The following is a 23,804-nucleotide window of genomic DNA, read 5'->3' as shown; positions in this document are numbered from 1 at the left end:
TACAGACCCCATTATTTATATTAACCGGGTAAATGCCTGTTTGTTCTCCTAGAACAGTGACCTATGAGTCAGGACCCAACACTGAATTCTAAACCAATTTACTTGGGTCGCCAGGCTTAATTTGGGTCCCCCTGAGAAAAAGGTTAAGAAGCCCTGTCCTATATACTATAGTAAGCCCACTCTGAAAGTAGTTTTGCAGTACTCAATATTGTTAAAATAATGGCTGATTTTTTTTTCCATACCCTGGTATAGTACGGTCATATTGTCCTAGAGAAACAATATGGCACCTCCCTCCCTCATACTGTACTGTCTAAGGGAAACAATATGGCACCTCCCTCCCATATGTATAAATACAAATATACAGAGAAGGAATGTTCTGGGCACACAATAAGCTGTACCCTCATACTGTACTGTCTAAGGGAAACAATATGGCACCTCCCTCCCATATGTATAAATACAAATATATAGAGAAGGAATGTTCTGGGCACATAATAGGCTGTATGCTCTTACTGCACAGTTTAAAGGAGAGAGTATAAAAGCTGCCATCCATATGTCTAAAAAAAAAAGAAATATAAAGATCTCTTTTATAGTTTATGCACAAATAAGAAATAAGGAGAAACATAAATTCAGTTCAATGTGACCATCCTGTGACTATATCGGTATAGGAGCTAATTCTGAAATAATATCATTTAAAATATAAACAGACTAGTGTTTCACAAATAGAATTGTTTTAATCCATACTTTCTTTTTACAAAACAAAGAAAAACAACAATGTTTGGGCTCATAGCAACATAAAAAACAAAACAAAACACCGGTCTATTCAAAAATATTTTTCCCCAATAAAATACAGGGGTTTTCCAATCAAGCGATTTAATGAGTAACTTACTTTTGGGAGGGAGGTGAAGATTACTTTCACTTCCCCGGAGCAGCGGATTAGGATATAAGCAGCTGCCAGCTTGGTTGGATCATGTGGTTGCAAACAAAGTTAGTAATCCTTTTAAAAAGGACACAATCTCATTGCCTCCCAGTTTGGACTCTCCGTAGACTCGATCCACAAAAGAGATAGGAACCTGAAACACAGAACCAACTGTTACTAACCTTGCTATGAGCAGGACACTGGCTCATTGCATGCGCCCAACACTTGCTGTTAAAGGGAGCCCATTTTAGGCTACTACCCACAGTTATGGAATCGACTATCCAGATTGCCAAACACTGAATTTTTTTGGCATAATTGGCTGATTTGACCTAGCATGTATGAGGCCCTTAATATTTAAAATGGCAATTTTTTTTTTATTTAGGATTACCCAATGGTACATACTACTAAAAAAAAAAGTATACCTTTATGAACATGATTATTAACATGAAGCAGGGTTTTACATATGAACTGGTTTATGGGATATATTTTTTATAGAGACCTACATTATTCGGGGGTATAGCTTTCCTTTAACCTGACCAATGGGTCCTTTTGCTGAATAGTCTATGACTGTCCATCAATGAAAGAACAAGTAGATGTAACTGGAAATGAGGATAAACTGTGGCTTCTCTCACCTGGTTCTGTTTTATTAGGAGCCAATAAACCTGCCTGGAATGAGGGTGGGGAAAAACCCATGAAGATACAGGGAGAACATACATACATACAGTACTCCCTGATGATAATGACCTGGCTGGAATCAAACCCAGGACCCAAGGACTGCCAGAACTGTACATGAAGTCAGTATAATCAGAGCATCAAGTCAAATGGACATTTTAAATGTTAAGTGTTACTAGTTCTTTAAGCACAGTGTTCCAAAACTATTCAATCTTTCTTAGGTGCCAAACATCCCACAAAAATGTGTGCTGTGTTACTGAGGTAAATAATGGCCACAGAGAAATTATTTTTATGAACTAAAGCTCCCCCAGTCCGCACAACTGAGCACAAGGCTTTTTCCACTTCCTGCCTTAGGTAAACACTTTGATTTCAAGCAAAATGGCTGACCCAGCATGCTTCAGAATTTGGTGTGCCCTGACTGCTGCCACCTGCAGGCCGGTCCTATGCACTGCACTGGTGCAAACAATAGCTTGCTGTAATTACGAGGAGATCACTACCTTCACATACACCATTATTATTATAGTCTCAACAAATAAACAGCATTCTTATATAAATTAGGGAATACAGACAGGCTTAGGTGAACCTATAGTCCTCCTTTACTGCTGTAAGTACAATTCCTTTCAGCTGTTGGTGGGATACTGGGAGTTTTAATGGAACAATAGAAGCTGTCAGTCAGTAGCTTGGTGCAATAAGAGAAATAAAAGCACGTCAGAGGGTCAAACGGGGCGGAGGCAAATGTTCAGCCTAAGAACCAATGATTAGATCACATGGTGACCCACAAGAGAGGCAGGGCAACACAATTATGTATTCTTGCATATGTTCCTAACCCCCATATCTGCTTCTCTGCTCTGCAAGCCCCCACCACAGCCTCTTATTTGCATGTCTCCACCCATTTGGAATTATATGGAGCCTAAGGGAGACTTTGTTACCGCAGGCGACTAATCTCTCTGCAGTGCCATCCCACCAGCAAGAATGTAAATCGCCGTTGGGATGGCATATGCATCGTTACAATTTCCCGAAGTCGTCTCTTAAGGAAACTTCAGGCGACTTTGGGAAATCGTAGTGACACATATGCCATCCCACCGGCGAGTTACATTCTTGCTGGTGGGATGGCATTACGAGATTAGTCGCCTGCGGTAACGAAGATTTGTCGCGGGGTGACTAATTTCCCTGTGTGCCACTGCCCTTAGGGCAAGTTCTGACCACTGTTTTGATTACCACTTCTCACGTCAGCTTATAGACATTTACTGGCAAAATGTATGTAGATTATATATAATAAACATATACAGAGCTCATATAGAGCATGAAGCCCAATTAGTTTTCTAAGGCCCCCAAAGGGGGGGGATCGGACATAGCTCCAGATTTTTAGATATCCAACTGATCTGGTAACAGGGTAATTCATAGGATTTCATGCTGCTTCATGGCCTAATTCTATTCAATGATTTGGACTGGAGATTTAACAGGATTAAAGATGAACTCTACGTACTAAAATAAAAACAACTGTTCAATATATGTTAATTAAACATTGTCAATTGGTTTTAGGATAAGAACCCGGGGAGCAGTTCAGTTGCCCATGATAGATCTCTGCTATCGCGGATGATTAGCCGCTCAGAAATGCCTTTCCACCAGCAACAATAGGAGTCACCGGTGGAAAGCACTTTGCATCACTTTGTTTACAGAAGTCGCGCAAAGTTGCCTGCAGGAGGACAGTACTGTCTATTTTAGTACAAATTCTAGTAGTTCTGTGTGTCTTCACCCTAAGGACAAAGGCACAATGGGCGATTAGTTGCTGCAACTTTTTAAAAAGTCCATTGTGGCAACTAATCTCAGTGACTTTTCCGCCATAGGAAAAAATAGAAGTCACTGCGACTAAACGCCCGGAAATTTTCGCTACACAGATTAGTCGAGACTCACTAATTGCCCCGTGTGTCTTTACCCTAATAACTACTAGTAGCAGTTACTTCTCATGGCTACAAAAATAAACAATGCTGATAATTGTCTCTGTGTTTTCTTTGTCTATGGCAGGGTATTTTCTGGCATTTACAAGCCATGTGTCATAGTCCTTAGGCTCTGTATAATTACAAATAATTTAATTGCTGTGGGCGGAGACATGCAAATAAGGGGCTGCAGAGGGGGCTTGCAGATCAGAGTAGCAGAAATGGAGGTTAGGAACATATGTAAGAAATACATAATTGCTTTGCCCAGCAGCTCTAGATCCTTGGCCCTGAGGCTGAACATTTGCCTCAGCCCAATTTTATGTCTCTTATAGCACCAAGCTAATAAGTAGCTCCGTGTGTCTTGGCCCTAAAATAGAAATATTCTTGCTGTTATGTTAATGTTCCACGGGAAACCAAAGCGATGCGCAGGCCTTTCCATTGCCTATTCCCTTTGTTGCTGGTGAAAAGGCATTTTGGAGAGATTAGTTGCCCAAGGTAGCAGAGATCACGGGCAACTAATCTCTTCATGGGACATTAGCCTTAAAAGCAGTGTCTGCCTATCTATTCTCTGCACTCCAGAATGAGCAGAGGGCAGCTGATTAACAGACCTGGAGAAGAATGGACTTCTGGGTCAGAAACAGATAACAGAAAGGGAAGACAGACACTGCATTCAACTGCAATGATATTTAAACAGTGAAATATGTAATGAATGTATATTGGAAAGTTGCGTAGAATATCATTTTTCTTCATTATGAAACAATACAGTTTTAAAATAAACATGGAGAAAAGAACACTATTTTCTCTGCTAACCCTGGAAATGTACAATGCTTTATGCTGTAAAAAAAAATCCAAAAAAGGGATTCATTTCATATGCCTTACCCAAAGCCCAAAACACATATGCTTACTACTCAGCAGCTTGCCTACAACTCCCAGCATGCCCAGTCATCCACAGGCAGAAAGTTAGTATTTGGAATGCTAGACACTGTGCACCTACAATCCTTAAGATGAAGACAATGGGCCTCTTTTTTGTCAGGTTTCCTAGCCAGACAACCTCTCCCTATATTTACTAGCATATCTCTATTGCCCCAGGCAACCATGTCAGTTCCTGTATCCTGCGCTCAGATCATGTGACCTGATTTGAAACAACCCCCGGCATTATGAGAGATGGCAAGGACTTTGAGGGTGGGGGAAGTTAGGGGTGCAAAGGACAGTCCCTTTCATAGAGCAGAGAAACAACAGCTGACTTTTGCATTTGATACGCCAATAGATGAATAATTACATACTATATAATAATTCTAGTACATATAATTACATCAGAATTAAAATATTAGATACACATTTTAAAAGTGAATTTGTTTTATTTTCATTTTGTCCTCTGGGTGGTGATTTTTTAAGAAACATTTTCTATCATGAGCATTCTATTTATGGTACAGTAAATGGCAGTTATACCATTGGTTTCTTCCTCTTTGTATCTGATTCAAGAAAATATAAATAATTATATTTATTGCACCTTTGCTTATCCTTAGCTTTTATGAAAATGGTAATCATTTTCAGTACTCATCATTATAATCTATACAAATTCAAGAAGCGAAACTTATATGACCTGGTGTGTGACCTAAAGGTACAGGGGCCATGGCAGGCCAAAAGGGACTGGTTACTGAAACTAAAAATTACAAGCAGAGGTATAACAGGTATCACACCCAAAGTCTGCTCATAGCCTGTACAGAAAGATTCCATCAAACTGTAGCAGCATAGGGATTCCCCTGTACTAAGCACAATTCAGCAGGAACAGCCCCCTAAGTTTGCTCATAGCCTGTACAGAGAGATACCATAAAACTATGGCAGCATAGGGATTGTCTTCCTAAGCAAGCAATTATTCAAGTTATCTCAGATATTTTCTTAGCTCAAAATTAATTGTTCTATCCTTGGTCTTACCTCTCCAATGGTGTAATTCAGTTGCCGAGCTCGGACAATCATCTCCATCTGGAAAACATAGCCCTTCGAGACGCACCTCTCCACCAGCTTCTGCAGCACATCTTTTCTATACAACCTGTAAATTATTTAAAACATTTTTTTGATTATACACCATGAATAGTCTATATATAAAGATATTAAATATATCCATTAAGAAAGAGCATAATGATTTCACCAGTATATAGTTCAATGGTTCAATGCAGACAGAAATAAACTGTCCATGCTGTAAAGTGTAATTGCCCATTATTTAGGGGTAGAGACAAGGGGAAAGTGTTGGAAGGGCTACTGCCTGCTCTGCTCTCATTTCCCTACAGAAATAGGGATTGGTAGCACTAGATAGGTACCTAATATATAGGGACAGAGACAGGGGAAAGTGTTGGAAGGGTTACTGCCTGCTCTGCTCTCATTTCCCTACAGAAATAGGGGTTGGTAGCACTAGGTAGGTACCTAATATATAGGGGCAGAGACAGGGGAAAGTGTTGGAGGGGTTACTGCCTGCTCTGCTCTCATTTCCCTACAGAAATAGGGATTGGTAGCACTATATAGGTACCTAATATATAGGGACAGAGGCAAGGGGGAAGTATTTCTCCTGTTAGGAAAAAACTGCACAGGCCCGGGCCATATGCGAGCAAGCGTTCCTCTTCCTTCTGGCTTCTTTCTTCAGAATCCTGGGGCCGACACATGCCCAGTTGCGCGAAAAAGACAGCTTTTTTGTTAAAGTTGGCTTTTAACTGTACTGTGCATGAGTGAAGATCGAAGAAGGAACAATGAACACTCGCCCAATACACCCCGGCCAGTGCAGTTCTGCATTGGCCAAGATTAAAAGTAAAGCTGTTAAGATAGCTAAGGGGGAATAAGACTTACCTATTGTTACAGCAGTTCATCACTATATTATTTTGATGTTATTGGTGCTTTCAGAATTGCTTTCGTGTTTAAAAAAACAAAAAACAAAGAAAAAAAAACCAAGAACTACATACCTGAAGCTTCCGGTTAAATCAGAGGCACCTGGTCTCAGCAACACCTGAGTTACAAAGTTAGCCCCCCGGCTGTAAAGGAAGGCACAAGGATTAGAGAAGCCAACCAGGATATATGGAGGTAATTCACAAAAGTGTCAGTAAGTACACAGTTCTCAAGCACAACAAATTCACAGAAGGTATCTTATAGTTTAATGGATGTCATAATGCCACCAAATATTAAAATAAGTGTCATATATATGGTAAAAAATGTGTTATTGCGCTTTGAATAAATTGTTTGTGTGCTGAAAAATTTTCTTTATACAGACAAACCTAATTTAGAATTTTAGTCATTTAGAAATAAAAAGTACACTATAAAAATCATGACAGTATCCCTTTAAGACTAACTAGAAACTGTGACAGGTTAATATCTGTTCACAGGTTATGATACAATGGGGTGTCTCTTTTTGGGAGTTAGTTGTGCCATGATAAGAATACAACCTCGCCAAACTGGCAAGTCTCAATTTAAAAGGCTTTCTGGCAAGGGAGGGCACTTGTTCCACTTTACCTTATTAATTTTCTTTTCAAATCCCAGCCATAAACGCCTCCATTTCCAGAGTACCGAGTGCCAGACACTATATCATAGCTACCTTCTTTCTGTTTCCTGTGCAAATATAGAAGGAGGTTACTTGTATGCAGATACAACATAGGCCATGACATTTCAAGTACACAAAGACCCAACAAACTATTTAGTGCCTGCCTATGCCTTCTCACAGCAGCCCCTCTACCATTTGCCAGAATTTACAGATTGCCAGCCCAGGTCTATACACACTGTATCTGTCTCTATCTGTCAAATAGCTATGCTGATGTATTTATTTATGGACTGTAATCATCAGGTGCACAATAGAGACACCTAGTGGGGATATCATGTTATAACACCAAATAGCATTTACAAAAATGTTTTTGCCAATTATGGAACTATGAGAGAACAAAATCATGCCACCTTATTTTAGAAAGGGGATGGTATTTAATGTGTGCAACAATCACTTATGCACTATCCTTGAGAAGGTCTTTCGAGGGTGCAAAAGGTACAATGCACAGCTACAAGTATAAATTGGATTGATCTTTACAAATATACATGGGAGTGCTAGTCATAGATTTCTTTATACATGTGATGTTAACCTTGCAGGCCACTTTGCCGAAATTTAGGGGCAGAGTAAGTTCGAGTTTGACATTTTTTTCACGATTCAAGTTTTTCTTAGCTAAAATAACTCAAATTCAAATTATATTTCAAAAACTTGAATGTCTGGTATTTATTAAGTGCAAAAAAAGCCCAAAAACTTGAATGTAAAAATTTGCCATCTAAAAGCTTGCGAGCCTCTATAGAAGTCAGTGGGAGTTGTCCTAAGCAAAGTTAAGCCATATTTTCAAACTCAAAAAAAGCAAGCATTCGATATGCAAGTTTATTCGATTTAAAAAAATAAACTCAAATTCACAAACTCAAAAATTGATAAATAAGCCCATTAATGGTTAACTATCTATATAATATGTGAGATAGTGGATTCAGTGCATCCCTAGTTTCAATTTACTATTTTAGGATCCAGCTGAATACCAAAGAGAAGCTAAAAACAACCGTGCGTTTTTATATGAATGTAACCTAAAACATCGTCTGATTTTCAAACAAGCCATAAAAGTTGATGAAGAAAACCTAGTTGAACAAATGAAACAAAAATGATTTTTGAAAAAAAAAAGATCCAATAATATATCTGTGTGTGGTAAAAGTAAGTGAATGCTCATATAATTTGAAGGTGAAATCAGAATTGGTGTTTTCAGTCAATGGGATGACAATCAGGTGTGAGTGAGAGACCCTGTTTTATTTAAAGAATGGGGGATCCATCACAGCCTGATCACACATACAATACATTTGTGGATGTGAATTCATGGTTTAAAAAAAGGTGGTGTCTGAGGACATCAGAAAAAGAGTTGTTGAAGCCCATAAAGCTGGAAAAGTTTACAAGACTCACTGAAGAGTTTGGACTCCACCAATCAACAGTCAGACAGATAGTGTACAAATGGAGGAAAATCAAGACCCTTGTTACCCTACCCAGAACTGGTCGACCATCAAAAATAACTCCAACTGCAAGGCGTCTAATAGTCAGAGAGGTTACAAAGTAACCCAGGGTAACTTCTAAACAACTGAAAGCCTGTCTCACATTGGCAAATGTGGATGTTTGAATCCACCACCAGGAGAAGACTAAACACCAATAGTGTGTATGACAAGGTAGCATGGAGAAAGCCACTGCTCTCCCCCCAAAATATTGCTGACTGTCGACAGTTTGCTGAAGATCCTGTGGACAAACCAGAAGAATACCGAAAGAATGTTTTGTGAATGAATGAAGCCAAAATAGAACTTTTTGGCATAAATGAGAAGCTTCACATTTGGAGAAATAAAAACACTGCAGCATAAGTCCCTTATCCCATCTGTGAAACATAGTGGTGGAAGTGTTCTGGTTTCGGCCTGTTTTGCTGCATCTGGACTTGGACAGTTTGCCATTGTTGATGGAACAATGAATTCTGAAATATACCACAGAATTCTAAAGGGAAATGTCAAGACATCTGTCCGTGATCTCAAGAGACAGTGGGTCGTGCAGCAAGACAACAATCCTAAACACACAAGATGTTCTACCAAAGAAGTTAAAGAAGAATAAAGTGAATGTTCTGGAATGGCCAAGTAATGTGAATAAACCCACCAACATCCAAGAGCTGAAGCTGTTCTGTATGGAGGAATGGGCTAAAATTTCTCCCTAGGTTTTCTTCATCTACTTTTAGGACTTGTTTGAAAAACAGATGATGTTTTAGGTCACATTTATACAAAAATATAGAACATTTTAAGCACTACTGTACTTTAGAGGTGGACAAGAATATTATGGTTTAGAATCCCCTAAAAAACAGGCTAAAGAGAATGTATTGCTTTACTCACCTTATAAATTCTGGTATAAATTTTGGCTAAAAACAGGAAACAAAGAAACAAAAAGTCAGGGCCAAAACTGGAGCAGAAGGATAAAGGAAAGTAAGCAGTAAAAGAAGAAACTTACATGGTGCGATAGGTCTGCATCCATGATAATAATAAAGTTACCCGTGGCGTGCTGCATGCCATGCACATAGGCGGTACCTTTGGGGGAGAAGTCAGTGCAAGAAGTGATGAGGCTGCAGAGTATTTTTTTGACATGAGATATACTATGCAAACACTCATATCTATCGCATTTAGATGGGGAAATCATGAAAACTACAAGTCTAAAAAAGAAAAACATACCTAAGCCTAGTTTCTTTGCTCTTGGACGCAGCAGCTGAAATGACATATAAGGCACATAGGTTAGAAAACTAGAGGAAAACTAAAGCTCAACTAAGAATTAGGCTAAAAAAGCTGCCCCTCTATTTCTAGGGGTTTTGTACCAGACCAAAACCACCCCGGCCCTTTAGAAGTGAAGATTTGTGCCTCTGAAGATGCCTCCGATAACTCCCCATCTAGTTTTTGAATTATTATGACAATATCCTGCCCACCAAATGTGGGTTTTATCACAGTCCAATCACTATTTACAGATGTCAAATAACTACCCACGTTTTAGTAACTGTGGAGATGCTTTACTAACCTAAGTGCTGAATTGCACCATTACCAGAAGTAACCACTTGTCTCTTTGCTTTTATTCTGATCAAAACTAACCACTGGCTGGGCGCTATGGGTAATTTTTTTTTAGTCTTTTTTATTGCTTTTGATACAAACATTAACAAAAAATAAAGGAAAATAGATAAACAAACGAAAACAATAGGTGGGTTTGCACAGTACATTGCTTTTTCTTATTTTACATGCTATTATCAATAGAAGGCATAATGAAGAATAACATTCGCTATGGGTAATTTGTGCTTCCATTAGTAACTCAGCTCTAGGGTGTTCAGGTAAGTTTTTCTGCAAGGAAAGGGATTTAGTGCATGAATGACTAAATAAAAAATTCACAAAACAGTTTTACTCTTGAGTAGTAAGCCATAGCAGGCACAATTATCTTTGATTGGCCAATATTCAACTTCTGCTATAACTCAAATGAATAATCTATGTAATTTATTTATAGACTGCATTAATAAAGTAATTATTACCAATGCATCAATGAATTGTCACGTTCAATTATGCCCAATAAATATCAATTTTAATTTTATATTACTTGTTATCAATTAATTCACATGTATACACTAAACATATAGACACCTTTATATGCATCTATAACTGATCATGTTATTAACGGACATTAAATCTCATCCGCGATATAACATTGCAGTTATAATCACTTTACAGCTGGCAGTTTTGATGTGGCCTAGATAAGAATTCTAGTGCTCGATTCGCCTAAAAAACAGCTAAAATAAATAAATCGGGAGTATAAAGGGTAAATACTTACAATTTTATCAGATCCGTAGATTTTTTGTAGTTGCTGAGCAACCTCTAATGTCCCATCTGGGCTTCCATCATCAATGACTATAATTTCATAGTTATACCCGCTACAGAAACAAAAGGGACACCATGTTGGTTTCTCTTGAACCCAATAAAGAATTATAAATTAGCACAGGGAAAAGGACAAATATGTACTTGTAATTTAGCCAGCTAATCAAGTCTTCCATTTTAATAGACCCAATTCTAGTAATATAACTACTGATGCATGGGTCACTCAGGGGGAAATTAAAAAAAACTTGAACATGTAATGGTAAGCAAGGGTCCTGGACCAGATGGTACTCATCCCAGGGAATTAACGAGCTTAGCTCTGTGATTGCCAAACCTCTTCACTTAATTTTTCAGGATTCACTGAGGTCTGGCATGGTGCCGAGAGACTGGCGAATTGCTAATGTGGTGCCGTTATTCAAAAAGGGATCCCGTTCTCAGCCTGAAAACTATAGGCCTGTTAGTCTGACATCAGTGGTAGGAAAGCTTTTGGAAGGGGTAATAAAAGATAGGATACTTGAATACATTGCAAATCACAATACTATAAGTTTTGGCCAGCATGGTTTTATGTGTAACAGATCTTGCCAGACTAATTTAATTGCCTTTTATGAGGAGACGAGCAAGAACCTCGATGCTGGAATGGCAGTGGATGTCATCTACTTTGCTGAAGCATTTGATACAGTACTGCACAGAAAGTTAATAATAAAATTGAGGAATATTGGCCTAGAACATAATATTTGTACTTGGATAGAGAACTGGCTGAAGGATAGATTACAAAAAGTGGTGGTAAATTTTCTAATTGGGCCAGTGTTGTTAGTGGAGTACCGCAGGGGTCAGTGCTTGGTCCTTTGCTTTTTAACTTCATTATTGACCTGGAGGGGGGCATAGACAGTACTGTTTCTATTTTTGCTGATGACACTAAATTGTGCAAAACTATAAGTTCCATGCAGGATGCTGCCGCTTTGCAGAGGGATTTGACAAAATTGGAAAACTGGGCAGCAAACTGGAAAATGAGGTTCAATGTTGATAAGTGCAAAGTTATGCACTTTGGTAGAGATAATGTAAATGCAAGTTATACACTAAATGGTAGTGTGTTGGGGGGAACCTTAATTAAGATCTGGGGATTTTTTTAGATAAACTATCTTATTCCAGGCAGTGTCATTTGGTGGCTACTTAAGCAAATAAATTGCTGTCTTGTATAAAAATGGCATTGACTCAAGGGATGGGAACATAATTTTGCCTCTTTGTAGGTCCCTGGTAAGGCCTCACCTTGAGTATGCAGTGCAGTTTTGGGCTCCAGTCCTTAAGAAGGATATTAATGAGCTGGAGAGAGTGCAGAGACTGCAACTAAACTGGTAAAGGGGATGGAAGATTTAAACTATGAGGTTAGACTGTCAGGGTTGGGGTTGTTTTCTCTGCAAAAAAATGAGGGGACATGATTACTCTGTACAAGTACATTAGAGGGGATTATAGGCAGATGGGGGAGTTCTTTTTTTCCCCATAAAAACAATCAACGCACCAGAGGTCACCCCTTTAGATAAGAGGAACAGAGCTTCCATTTGAAGCAGCGTAGGGGGTTCCTCACGGTGAGGGCAATGAGGTTGGGGAATGTCCTTCCTAGTGATGTTGTAATGGCAGATTTAAGTGTATAGATAGGTCAGGATAGGTTTATGTGCGCTGGAGTTCAGTTAGAAAGATTGAACTTTATGGACTTTGGTCTTATTTCAACCCAACTTAACTATGCAGGTAGCTATGTATACAGCCAGAGCCCCAGGGGATTGTGGGTAGGGACAGTGTTAAGCTCTTAGTGTTCCAACACAGCTAGCCCGCTAGGGACTATAGGTAGTGTTACAGTTAGTGCTATAGGTAGTGCTACAGTTAGTGCTATAGGTAGTGCTACAGTTAGTGCTATAGGTAGTGCTACAGTTAGTGCTATAGGTAGTGCTACAGTTAGTGCTATAGGTAGTGCTACAGGTAGTGCTACAGGTAGTGCTACAGTTAGTGCTACAGGTAGTGCTACAGGTAGTGCTAGGACCCAAGAAGCAGACTGGATCTGACTGGCAGGGGTTGAGAAAGCCAGACCCAGTATATTCTTGGTAGGGGAGAATGCCAGCGTCTGATTGGAGGTACACTACAGCAAGGATTCTGGGTAGTAATAATGGCCGGTTCTGATTGGCAGACAAATGAGACACCACAGCTTAGAGCTCACCTGTCTCGGAAGCACCTAACCAGCAGCCAGACGATAAGCGGCAAATTCTCCCTTTCATTATACGTCGGGAGCAGCACCGAGTATTTGTCCCCGGACTTCCTCTTATTCCCGGAGGCGGCCATGTTGGCACTTATCAACCCGGTACCTTCTAATCTGCGCTACCGGCACGGCCCACGTCACTCATCACGTGTCCGCTCCATCCGGACTCTAGAGCCCCGCCCACGGCTTATTGCGGCGAATTCAGCAGTAGGCAGTTTGCGTTCGGTGGGGGAGGCGGTGAAACTGTGTGGGGATAGGAGATTCGTAGTAACGTGTAGGGCTTGTAAAGTGAGCTTCGTTGGCAATTTGCTGGGATGTGTAAAGTGGGCAACAGGCGCAATTGAATAATGGGCTGTGGGGGAACTAAATAATATGCGCCAGGGGCGATCTGGGGCTGTAGAATAATCTGTGGGGCGATCTGCGGCTGTGTAGTGGGCTACAAGGACAATATGATCGTTGTACTATGGATTTAGGGGGAAGTTTGGGTACGTTGCAATTGCAAAGGGCTGTAGGGCTCTGAGGCGCTAGCTGTAGGGCAACCCAAATAACTACTGCGACACAGTGCTACATTCTGTCTGGTTTTAGAATTGTTCAGATGCCTCTGGGCCCTCAAACATGCTGTGCTGTAACCAAGCCACTTGTATGTTATAAACTGAGAGAGACAGAAAAATATGCCCAGATGGCGAACATAATTTCCTATATGTTTCCCAAGTCATAGTTTAAAAATCAATGTAAGAAAGAGAGTATCCCAAAGAAAAGTCATGAATGATTTGGATAATGGTGCATATTTCAACTTTTTGGGCATTACGCATTTGTTAATGTGATTCAAAGGAAAATATGCTTATCTATAGGTACAACTTATTAAATACATTTAGATTTTAATATACTACTGACTGTACTGACATACTTGCTTTATAGAGCAATTCATTTTTTCCTGCACCGTGGGGCTTAGTATCCAATTTTTTCAATGCAGTCCGACACATTAGGGTGTATTGGATCAGAACTGTTTCTGGGGCTAGGTGAAACCTACACTAATGAAGGGGGGCAACGTAATAACGCTAGGCAAATAGTTATCTGGTCAGAACAAAACCCAAGACCTAAAGGGTTAATATTTCTATATAACTTAACTCCTCATGGGTTAAAATCTTTAACCTTACTACAGGAATCTTATGCCATTTCTAATTCTGAAATATTTCGATATAACCGAATTGTGCACTTTTTAATTCTCAGTCTCCACAACAAGCTTACACTTGAGGGTTCAGCATATGAACTTTGGTGTCGTAATCCCTTCCATTTAGAAAATACTATATTTGTCATTCCCAGCTAATAAATACTTCAAAAACTTCATACTCCAGAAGTGCAAGCTGGCAGTGTGAGGTCACAGGCAGGGAGAGGAGACAGAAGAGCTCAACCCTAACCCACTCGCAAATGATAAACCAAGTTCGGCCTTAATACCGGCCTGCACATCACTACACTACAAAGTAATGATCCGTTGGTATATCACTTCTACCTGTAGTATAGATCCAAGTGTCCTGACTTGCTTCAGGGGCTGCCCTGACAGGCTATTATTTACATACATGGTTGCATTGCCCTATTGTCTTAGCTCTCTGGTCTGAAGTTTCTCCGTTTATTTCAACTTTTTTTTTTTTCAACTTACTGTATATACTCGAGTATAAGCCGATCCGAATATAAGCCGAGGTACCTAATTTTACCTAAGAAAGCTGGAAAAACTTATTGACTTGAGTATAAGCCTAGGGTGGGAAATGCAGCAGCTACTGCTAAGTTTCATCAAAATAAATACCAATAAAATTACATTAAATGAGGCATCAGTGGGGTATATGTTTTTAAATATTTATTTCAAATGAAAACTGTAAACTAGCTGTGCAAGTGGAGGGTCAACAAAAACAAATGTTTTATCAACAATGATACCTTAAGAGTACTCAATCAGCAACCAAGCTAAAACACAAAGAGTTAATATCCTTCAAAACTATAAATAGTTTATATAGAATATAAAGTGCAATGTCTAGTGCAGAATGGGACAGGTGAGGATGGTAGATGAAGATGAATTTGGGAGTGGGCACTGGAGGGTCTGGTTGCGGGTGGCCTAAGTTGCATACAAAGGACAGAGGGTGCTAGTCTGGAGGGACCCATGGCACCTGATTCGAGTATAAGCCGAGGGTGACTTTTTCAGCACATTTTGGGTGCTGAAAAACTAGGCTTATACTCGATTATATACAGTACTTTGTTTTAGTTTTTACAATACATGTAAATCATAACAATTACACTGTTTACTTTATCAATATCTCCAGAGAGAAAAGAAAAACACGATAACGTAACATAACTTTTAGCTCCCAAAAAAAAAAAACCCCAGACACATCAAGCATAACTATAAATTATCAAGACCAGAAATGTTCTTCCATATTTTTTGAACTTCCTATATGAATCTTTTTTCCAAAATATTTCTTGGAATTGCTATTTCATATTCTATATTACTGCTAACTTCTCTCATAAGCTGGTAAATGTTTGGGACCTCCTGTTTTTTTCCAATTCCTGGCAATTAAAAGTATGACTGTATTTCTGTTTAGAAATTACTATTTCCAGAGCTTAAGGAATTTTGTCATAAATGTTTAATAACACCAGTTCTGGAGATTAAACAAAATCGTGTGAAATAATTCGATATCAGAGAAATGCTGAAGTTCAGAAGGATTGAATGATAGAACAGGACCACTATATATGTAACATATCTCCTATTTTTCTAGGCTATATTCTTCCTTTAGAAAAGTAGAAGTTTTAAGATGATGCATATTGTATAAGTCTTTTAAGCTAGAAGAACTTTCTTTACCCCAACCTTTGAGATCCGTTTTTAGAATGGGTTCCAGAATAGAAATTGGTGCCGACGGAGAAGGAAAAGGAGAGTATAATGTATCAATTATGTTTTCTCTCCAATTTTGACAGCAATTTTCACCGTAGGGGGCAAATTTACGTAATTATTCTTAACACCTTTGCCATTTGACCATAGTAGTTTATCCCATGAAAATGGTTTCAAAAGAGTAGTTTCAATATCTACCCATTTCTTTTGTGACTGTATGGTTAATAAATCTATAGTTTCATTTAAAATATTGGCTTTGAAGTATTTCTTAAGATCTGGAGTTCCCAGACCTGTTTATCTTTATTTCTTTGAAGAATAGATTTGGATACTCTAGGAGCTTTGTTATTCCAGATAAATTGGTAAAACATTTGTAACCTTACAAAGTAAACTGAAGGGGATTGAAATAGGAATAGTACGAAATAAATAAGGGCTTCCATGTAATAATATCATCTTTAAAAGTTTGCATCAATGGGAGAAAATTACAAATTTTTCTGGATGTTTTGTTAATTTTATATCCAGGTAAGATATATAATCTTTCCGCCAGTCAAACTTAAACTGATGTTTTAATGGAGATTGATCTTTAAGTGGTATGTTAAACATCATAGCTTGTGATTTATTCTTATTTATTTTATAGTAAAAAATGTCTCAATTCTTGTAATATTTGTTTAAATTTAGATAATCTCTCTTTGGGATTAGATAGTACTATAATAATATCAGCATATCAACCTGTACTATGATCTTTAGCACCAATTTCAATACCAGACAATTCACGTGTATCTCTAATTTTCTGAGCTAAGATTTCTATTACCAAGTGGGGAGAGGGGGCATCCTTGATGTGTACCATTAGAAAGAAAATTTTTGTGAAAGTAAACCCTCATTGGTTATTCTAGCTGTAGGGTTATGATATAATACAGAAATAGCATGTATAGTGGAGTTATCACAACCTAATATAAATAAAAGCTTTTTTTTCTATTGAATGTTTTTTCTGCATCCAACGAGATTATTAATGCTGGAGTTTTAACTTGTGAATTCTATGTATTAAATCTATAAATCTTCTGGTATTATCAGGGCCTGCCTTTAATAAAACCCACTTGGTCACTATTCAAGACCTCAGTTAAGATATCTTGGAACCTATTTGATAAAATTCTAAATCACAATTTAGGAAATTGGCTATAATTTGGTATCTTTATTGGGTCTTTCCTCTCTTTTGGTATAACCGTTATTGCAGCCTGTAGCATTTCTGTATAAATGAAACTGTAAAGACAGGTAAAACATATTTACAACTCCAAAATGGAAACGGAAAGTCTAGGAAATTCAAACATTTGTTTTTATGGGAATGTTTTATGAAAATGGCTTTTGAGAATAAGCTCAAACCGTATGGCAATTTAAAAGGAATGGAGAGGCAATAGAGATGAAGATCATCTTTGCAACAGTTAACCATCTAAATGGAAAAGGAATTTAAACGTTAAGTTGTAAAAGCTTTGGAGAAACGTGTACTGTCATCAGTTTATAGAGTGGATGGGATTGGGCGAGGGAGTAAGTTATTCGCTAAGAAGACTCTTGAGGCAAAGGAGGTTAGGTAGAAGGCTGGCTACAGTATTCTTAGCAGATTGGTATGGGGGGGGGGGGGGGTAATCTCAGCAGTTTCTTCAGCAGGAGACCAAAATAAAGTGCATAATTTCTAGTCTAGACAGGAATGGCCTCCCGATAGTAAAGTATTAAATAATTCTGTTAATTTTGGAACTACTATTTTTGCAAACATCCTGTAATATAATAGTGATAGACCATCAGGCCCAGGAGATTTTTTTAGAGGAGAAGTTTTTATGTAATCTTTTACTTCTTGTTAAGAAATGGATGAATTCAAGATATGTATTTGATCTGCAGTTAGATGTGGTAAATTAATTTATTTCCCAGCTTTTATCTACCCATTCAACTTAGGGTGAATACACCTGGGGTGAACAGTCACCCTGACTTTTAAAAACTCGGTCTCAGTGACTAATCACTGTGATTTAGCTGGCGTAGGTTAATACACAAGTCAATGCGACCAACTGCGCGCCGGGTTGTAGTGTAACGATTAGTCACCCCATATGTTTTTGCCCTTACTGTAGAAAAAGCACTGCTGTTACCTTTTTATGCCAGCCCAGAACAACAAATGTTGATAGCACAAATACTTGCAGCTACACAAGCCCCCTACGTTGGCTTTTTTTCCCTCACTTTCCTTAACAATGGTTAAAGAAAGACTCAATTTATTCAATATATGCATCATCTTTAAGCTCTTTCAGATGATAAGTTGGGGCATTATGACAACATTTGGCTACCATGGGTTACCTGTCTTTCCACTGAGAAAATCTTCTAGTCTGTATTTCTTTCCCAGTCAGCCTATATCCACATTATCCCTTATGATCATTTTCCAACGAGCCAGGATCATATGACTTTTTATTTCTTTACTTTAGCCACTTTCTTTACATTTTATTTTTTCTTGTAAGTTTATTTTTTCTGTTTTGTACTTGTTATTTGGAAATATTTTGTATTTGATATTACATGAACATTGGATTATGTTGTATTGTTAAAATTAAAAATATACATAAAGAGTTATAAAAAAAACAGGACTTGACCACTGTGCCCTGTGCTGCTTTGCTTTCTTTTTATTTTCCCCTTAAAACAACTGAAAAATAGGGTATTATAGCATAAGAAAACTATTTAAACTAATTTCCAAAAATTTACATTTGTATGTGTAATCCATGAATTTATTTTACTATGAGGAATTGTGTACTATCCAAAGACCCCACTTGATGGCAACCTAGGCACAGAATTCCAGCTATAGGTACAATATAACCAGTAACTTTGTACAATTTTGATATAGTAACTCCAGTTTAAAACAGCTTTGATTGGTGAAATCATTTCCTAATGAGAAATGTCAGGAAATCCTACAATTGGTTCATGCTGTTTGTCATTGCTTTGATCACGGCATATCCTTGTACTAGAAATGTCCTGTAGTAGTTGAACCTCACTGAACAAACAAGTTAATTAATGACCCCCCCACTCATTTAACTGAAGAGATGCTTTTTGGTTAAGAAATTTGCAGCACCATGAAAATAAATTTCATATTCTGCTGAAGAGTACCTGTGTCTGTATCTTCCTGTACTTGGATCTGTGTGCCTAGCAATCGTTTAAGCAACCAGACTTCACCTTTTTATTACTAGAAGGTACAGGGGGCTGTTTTACTAAGAGGTGCAAATTGAAAAATCATCCCCATGACCCCAATTTGTTGAATGATTTATTGAGTCATAAAAACAATATGTGTTTTTACGCAATCTATACTGATAATAAAGTGAACACCTATACATGAATATCTACACCAGGGATGGAGGGCCCCTTATTGATCACATGTATATATAGATCATATAGAATGTTCTGTAAGCTTGCACAATAAAGTAGAATTAAGGGGCATAAAGAGAACAAAAAAGCCAGTAAGCAGTATTTCTATATTGGGTAAGCCCAAAATGATGAATTCTGTTTTATCACATTGTCTACCTTTCCTCTTCAATGAGTTTTCCTTTTCATGTAAATTTCTATTAAGTGTATTCTTCATATCCGTATCTTTTCCACAAAATCCATGTCTTTACATTATGAATTTTCAAATCCAACACTGTGATCTAAAATCACGAGTTCTTTTCCTAGAAAGTAGTATCAGTACTAGTAAAACTGGGTGTTTTATCCATTTTTAAACCCAGAATGTTTGTTGGAAAATGAGTCAATATATTTTGATCTTCTGAAGACTAGTCCACAAATTAGCCATTTTCGCTTCCAGTATAATTCAAAGCAAAACTTATTTTATTCTTTTTTGCAATTTGATCATGTTGATGGTTAGTTCCATATGATAAATGGTAGGAATCTAACATATAATAAACATTTATAAAAACATTACTTCTATTAATTTCAGGTTAGTTAGGGTGTCCATAGTGAGAAACAGCAAAGTTAAAATCAGAATGGTGCTGTTACTTCTAATTGCTTTTATAACCTCCTTTACATGCACCACTTATTTCCTAGTTATTATTTTTAGTAGTTCTGATCCTTCATACAAAAAGTATTTAAAGATGTGCTAGCCAATCACATTGTAAAAGAACTTCTTCATCCAATCAGAGCTATAGTATATTTAATTGATTGGTTGTGCTTGGGAAGAAGATTCCCATTGGTTGTAAAAAGAGAAGGTCAAATTGTGTAAAAGCTGCAGTAATATAAGCAATCGTATACAAGGTTTTAATCCAACACATAGAATATTAAACATAACAGCATACATTGTATTCATAATTTAACCCTTCAGGTTGGAAGGGGTGTTATCATATGGCTTATATTTTTGGAATAAATTTTCTCTTTGTGTGGCCCTTGCTCTTTTAAAGGCTTTATTTAAATCTTCCTTATCTATTTTCTATAAGCCCATTGTGTAAGTCTTTAGATTTCAGGATGAAATCAGCCTCTTTTGAAGATAGATGTCTTAATCGTAAGAACTGACTATATGGTAGATTGCGAATGAGATGCTTGGGGTGACAAGATTGTGCATTAAGTATGGTGTTGGCTGAAAATTTTTTGCGAAAAATAGTGGTAACTATATTTTCATTTAATTTCAGGTGATGTCAAGATAATTTATAGATGTAGAATTTTTTTCAAAAATGAATTTCAAATTGTAAGTGTTTTGATTAATATGTGTAATGAAATCTTGAAATTGGTCAGATGTACCAGACCAAATTATTATGATGTTGTCAATAAAGCAGCCGTAATAGTGAATGTGTTCCAAAAAGGGGTTAGTGTAAAAAGTATGTAATTCTTCCCACCATCCTGGAAATAGGTTCGCATAGGAAGGAGCGAATTTTGCCCCCATGGCAGTTCCACAACTTTGTAAGTAGTGTTGTCCATCAAACAAAAAGAAGTTGTGCATCAAAAGAAAGTGAATGGATTGTAATAAAAATGTGATAAATGTACCGTTGACATAAAAGATAAAATTCTATAGCTTTAAGACCTAATTGATGGGGGGTTTACATGAATAAATGGAGACAACGTCAATTATTTTCCCACTGAAATCTATTTAAAGCTCGTATTAAGTGGCTACTATCTCTCAAATAACTGGGTAATCATAAAACCTAAAGAAAAAAAATCTATATATTCGCAGAGGTTCTCGCCAATGGAGCCAATACCTGCTATTATATGACAGCCTAGAGGAGGTCTATCAGATTTATGAACTTTGGGTAAATGGTGGAATATTGCTACCTTAGGGTCCTTAGTTATTAAATATTGTGCTGTTTTTTCATCAATTATATTATATAGTACTGCTTCATTAATTAGAGCTTCTAGTTCAGACTCAAATTGTTTTATTGGATTTTTATCTAAAAGTCTGTAAGAGTCTTTATCAGAGAGTTGTCTGTATGCTTCTGCAAAGTAGTCAATCTTTTTTAGTAAGACAATCTGACCACTTTTATCGGCTTTTCTTATTCTTATGTTATCATCTTTTTCTAAATTTTTTTTAGAAGGTATACTGGATAAAAGTTTCATTTAGATTTGAACTTATTTTTAGCTGCATTCTTATTAGCACCCACTCTTCCTATTTCAGGGTTTGACTCTCTGGAGCTGTTCTAAGTAACAAAGTGTTCATTTCTTTAAAATTGAAAACATGTGACTGCAAAAAAGTTGGTATAGCATTCTGTACCTCTGCAAACGCTTGATCATTATTTTCAGCAAAAAAATGTTTTTTTTTTTTAGCAATAATTTTTTTTTTTTAAAATATTCTTTCTTTATTGATTTTTAGAACAAATAAAAGGGATACAGAAGGGAAAAAAAGGGGGGAGGTCAGTCAAAACAAATCACAAAACAGCAGGCTTTCCTTAACATTAATTCCTATCAACAAATATACATTCGCACTACTCAGTGTTTCTATCGTACAATTTCTATTTATGTCAATGGCTCTCCTAATATGCTAGTCAAATGGCTATCATAATATACTAATCAAAAGGACTTTGATTTAACAAAATTATGCCATGGTTCCCATATTTTCCAGTAGAGCGTGCTTGTTTTATGTAAGATGTGGGTGATCTCTTCCATTTTCCTAGTGTCTTCCACTAGGTTAACCCACTCCGCAAAAGATGGGGGTATCACCGATTTCCAGTTGCGTGGTATCAGTGTTTTTGCGGCATGCAATAGATGAAGAGTGAGTGGGTCAGATATAACTGACTTTTCTCGAGGGCTATAGTATAAAAGGATCGTTGAACCCTCTATACCTTGTAGTGCAATCCCAGTAATATTGGCTATTGATGAGATAATTTTAGCCCAGAATTGCCTTAATATAGGGCAAGTAAGCCAAATGTGTGAGTGGGTTCCTATATCAGACCCACATCTCCAGCAGGAGTCTGGGCTATCTCTGTACATTTTCCTTAATTTTACTGGAGTATAATGCCATCTAGTAACCAGTTTATAGTTCATTTCTCTCACTCTCACAGCACGGGAGGCTTTATGTATTATAGAAAAAAAATTTCTCCCAGTCTCGATCATTTATTTCTAGTTTTAAGTCGTTTTCCCACTCTAACTGAAATGCCTGTTTCCTCATTGGTATGTTTTGAATAAGTAATTTATATAACAACGAAATTGGTTTGTCTATCGGACTGGGTTGCTCCATAAGCCTTTCCCATTTTGTAAGGGCCCTATCCCACTCCTCCTCCTTATGTTTGGAAATGTAATGACAAATCTGTTGGTAATTCCACCCATCCCGGGGATTCTTCCCCCACTTTTCTTGTATCTCAGCCAGAGGAATCAGCTTTTTATTCTTGATAAAATCCACTATTTTAGTGGGAAGCCCGTCTTTTACTTGCCAATTTTTAAAAGCGCCCTTTTCCATACTAGGAATGAACAATGGGTTCCAGACTAAGGGTTGCAGAATGTATGGGGTTGCTATAAGATTCGTCCCTTGTCTATTTTGGAACCACCACCTGTAGGTGGCCCCTACTAATGGGTGTTCTTTCAATCTTTTAATTACTAAAGATTGTTCCCCCCATAGATAGTTTGAAAGAGGGGCTGATGAACCCTCTTGTTCCAACTCTACCCAAATTTTTTTTTCTTCAGTTACACACGTCCAATACGGGCGAGTTGAATCGCTGCATAATAAAGTCGGGCATCAGGGAGGGCGAGCCCTCCCCTTTCTTTTGGGAGAATCAATAATTTATATTGGATTCTTGCCACCTTATTGGCCCACACAAAACTGGTAATTATGGACTTCAATTTTGTAAAATACAAAACCGGGATAGAGATCGGGATAGTTTGCATTAAATATAAAATTTGCGGCATCGTGAACATTTTAACTGCCTGGATTCTACCTAACCAAGAAAGATTCAAACTATACCAAGAATTATTTATCTTTGCTATAGAGTCCAGTAGTTGAGGGTAATTTTTTTGGTACAATTGCGATAGATCTGCTGGAATTTGTATTCCCAAATATTGGATTGCCTCTCTAGCCCACCGAAACGGGAAATTCGCCTTCAAAGATTTCTTCGTTGAATTAGAAATGTTTATATTTAAGATTTCTGATTTAGACAAATTAACTTTAAAATTAGAAAGGGAGCCAAATTTGTTAATCAGGTTCAATACATTAGGCAGTGATATCATAGGGTTCGTTATAAACATCAAGAGATCATCGGCAAAGGCCGCAATCTTGTACTCCTTATCATTTACGGTAATACCCACTATATTAGGATCTTGTCTAATCTGGCA

The 23,804-nt window shown here is 37.6% G+C and overlaps 1 protein-coding gene across 1 annotated transcript; it reads right to left on the bottom strand.

The window, feature by feature from the left end:
• Positions 1 to 711: 711 nt before the first annotated feature.
• dpm1 (dolichyl-phosphate mannosyltransferase polypeptide 1, catalytic subunit) lies at positions 712 to 13,273 on the bottom strand. Its single transcript, NM_001011407.1, is given in 9 exon segments — positions 712 to 1,070; positions 5,461 to 5,575; positions 6,477 to 6,545; positions 7,021 to 7,116; positions 9,433 to 9,458; positions 9,548 to 9,624; positions 9,766 to 9,799; positions 10,898 to 10,997; positions 13,145 to 13,273. Coding segments are annotated over 9 exon segments (744 nt in total). The 5' UTR covers positions 13,267 to 13,273; the 3' UTR covers positions 712 to 965.
• Positions 13,274 to 23,804: the final 10,531 nt, after the last annotated feature.

The sequence above is a fragment of the Xenopus tropicalis genome, chromosome 10 (genome assembly GCF_000004195.4).
Source record: "Xenopus tropicalis strain Nigerian chromosome 10, UCB_Xtro_10.0, whole genome shotgun sequence".
In the NCBI taxonomy this organism is placed as follows: domain Eukaryota; kingdom Metazoa; phylum Chordata; class Amphibia; order Anura; family Pipidae; genus Xenopus; species Xenopus tropicalis.
The sequence above is the reverse complement of the archived record's forward strand: the minus strand, read 5'-3'. Positions and strand labels throughout refer to the sequence as shown.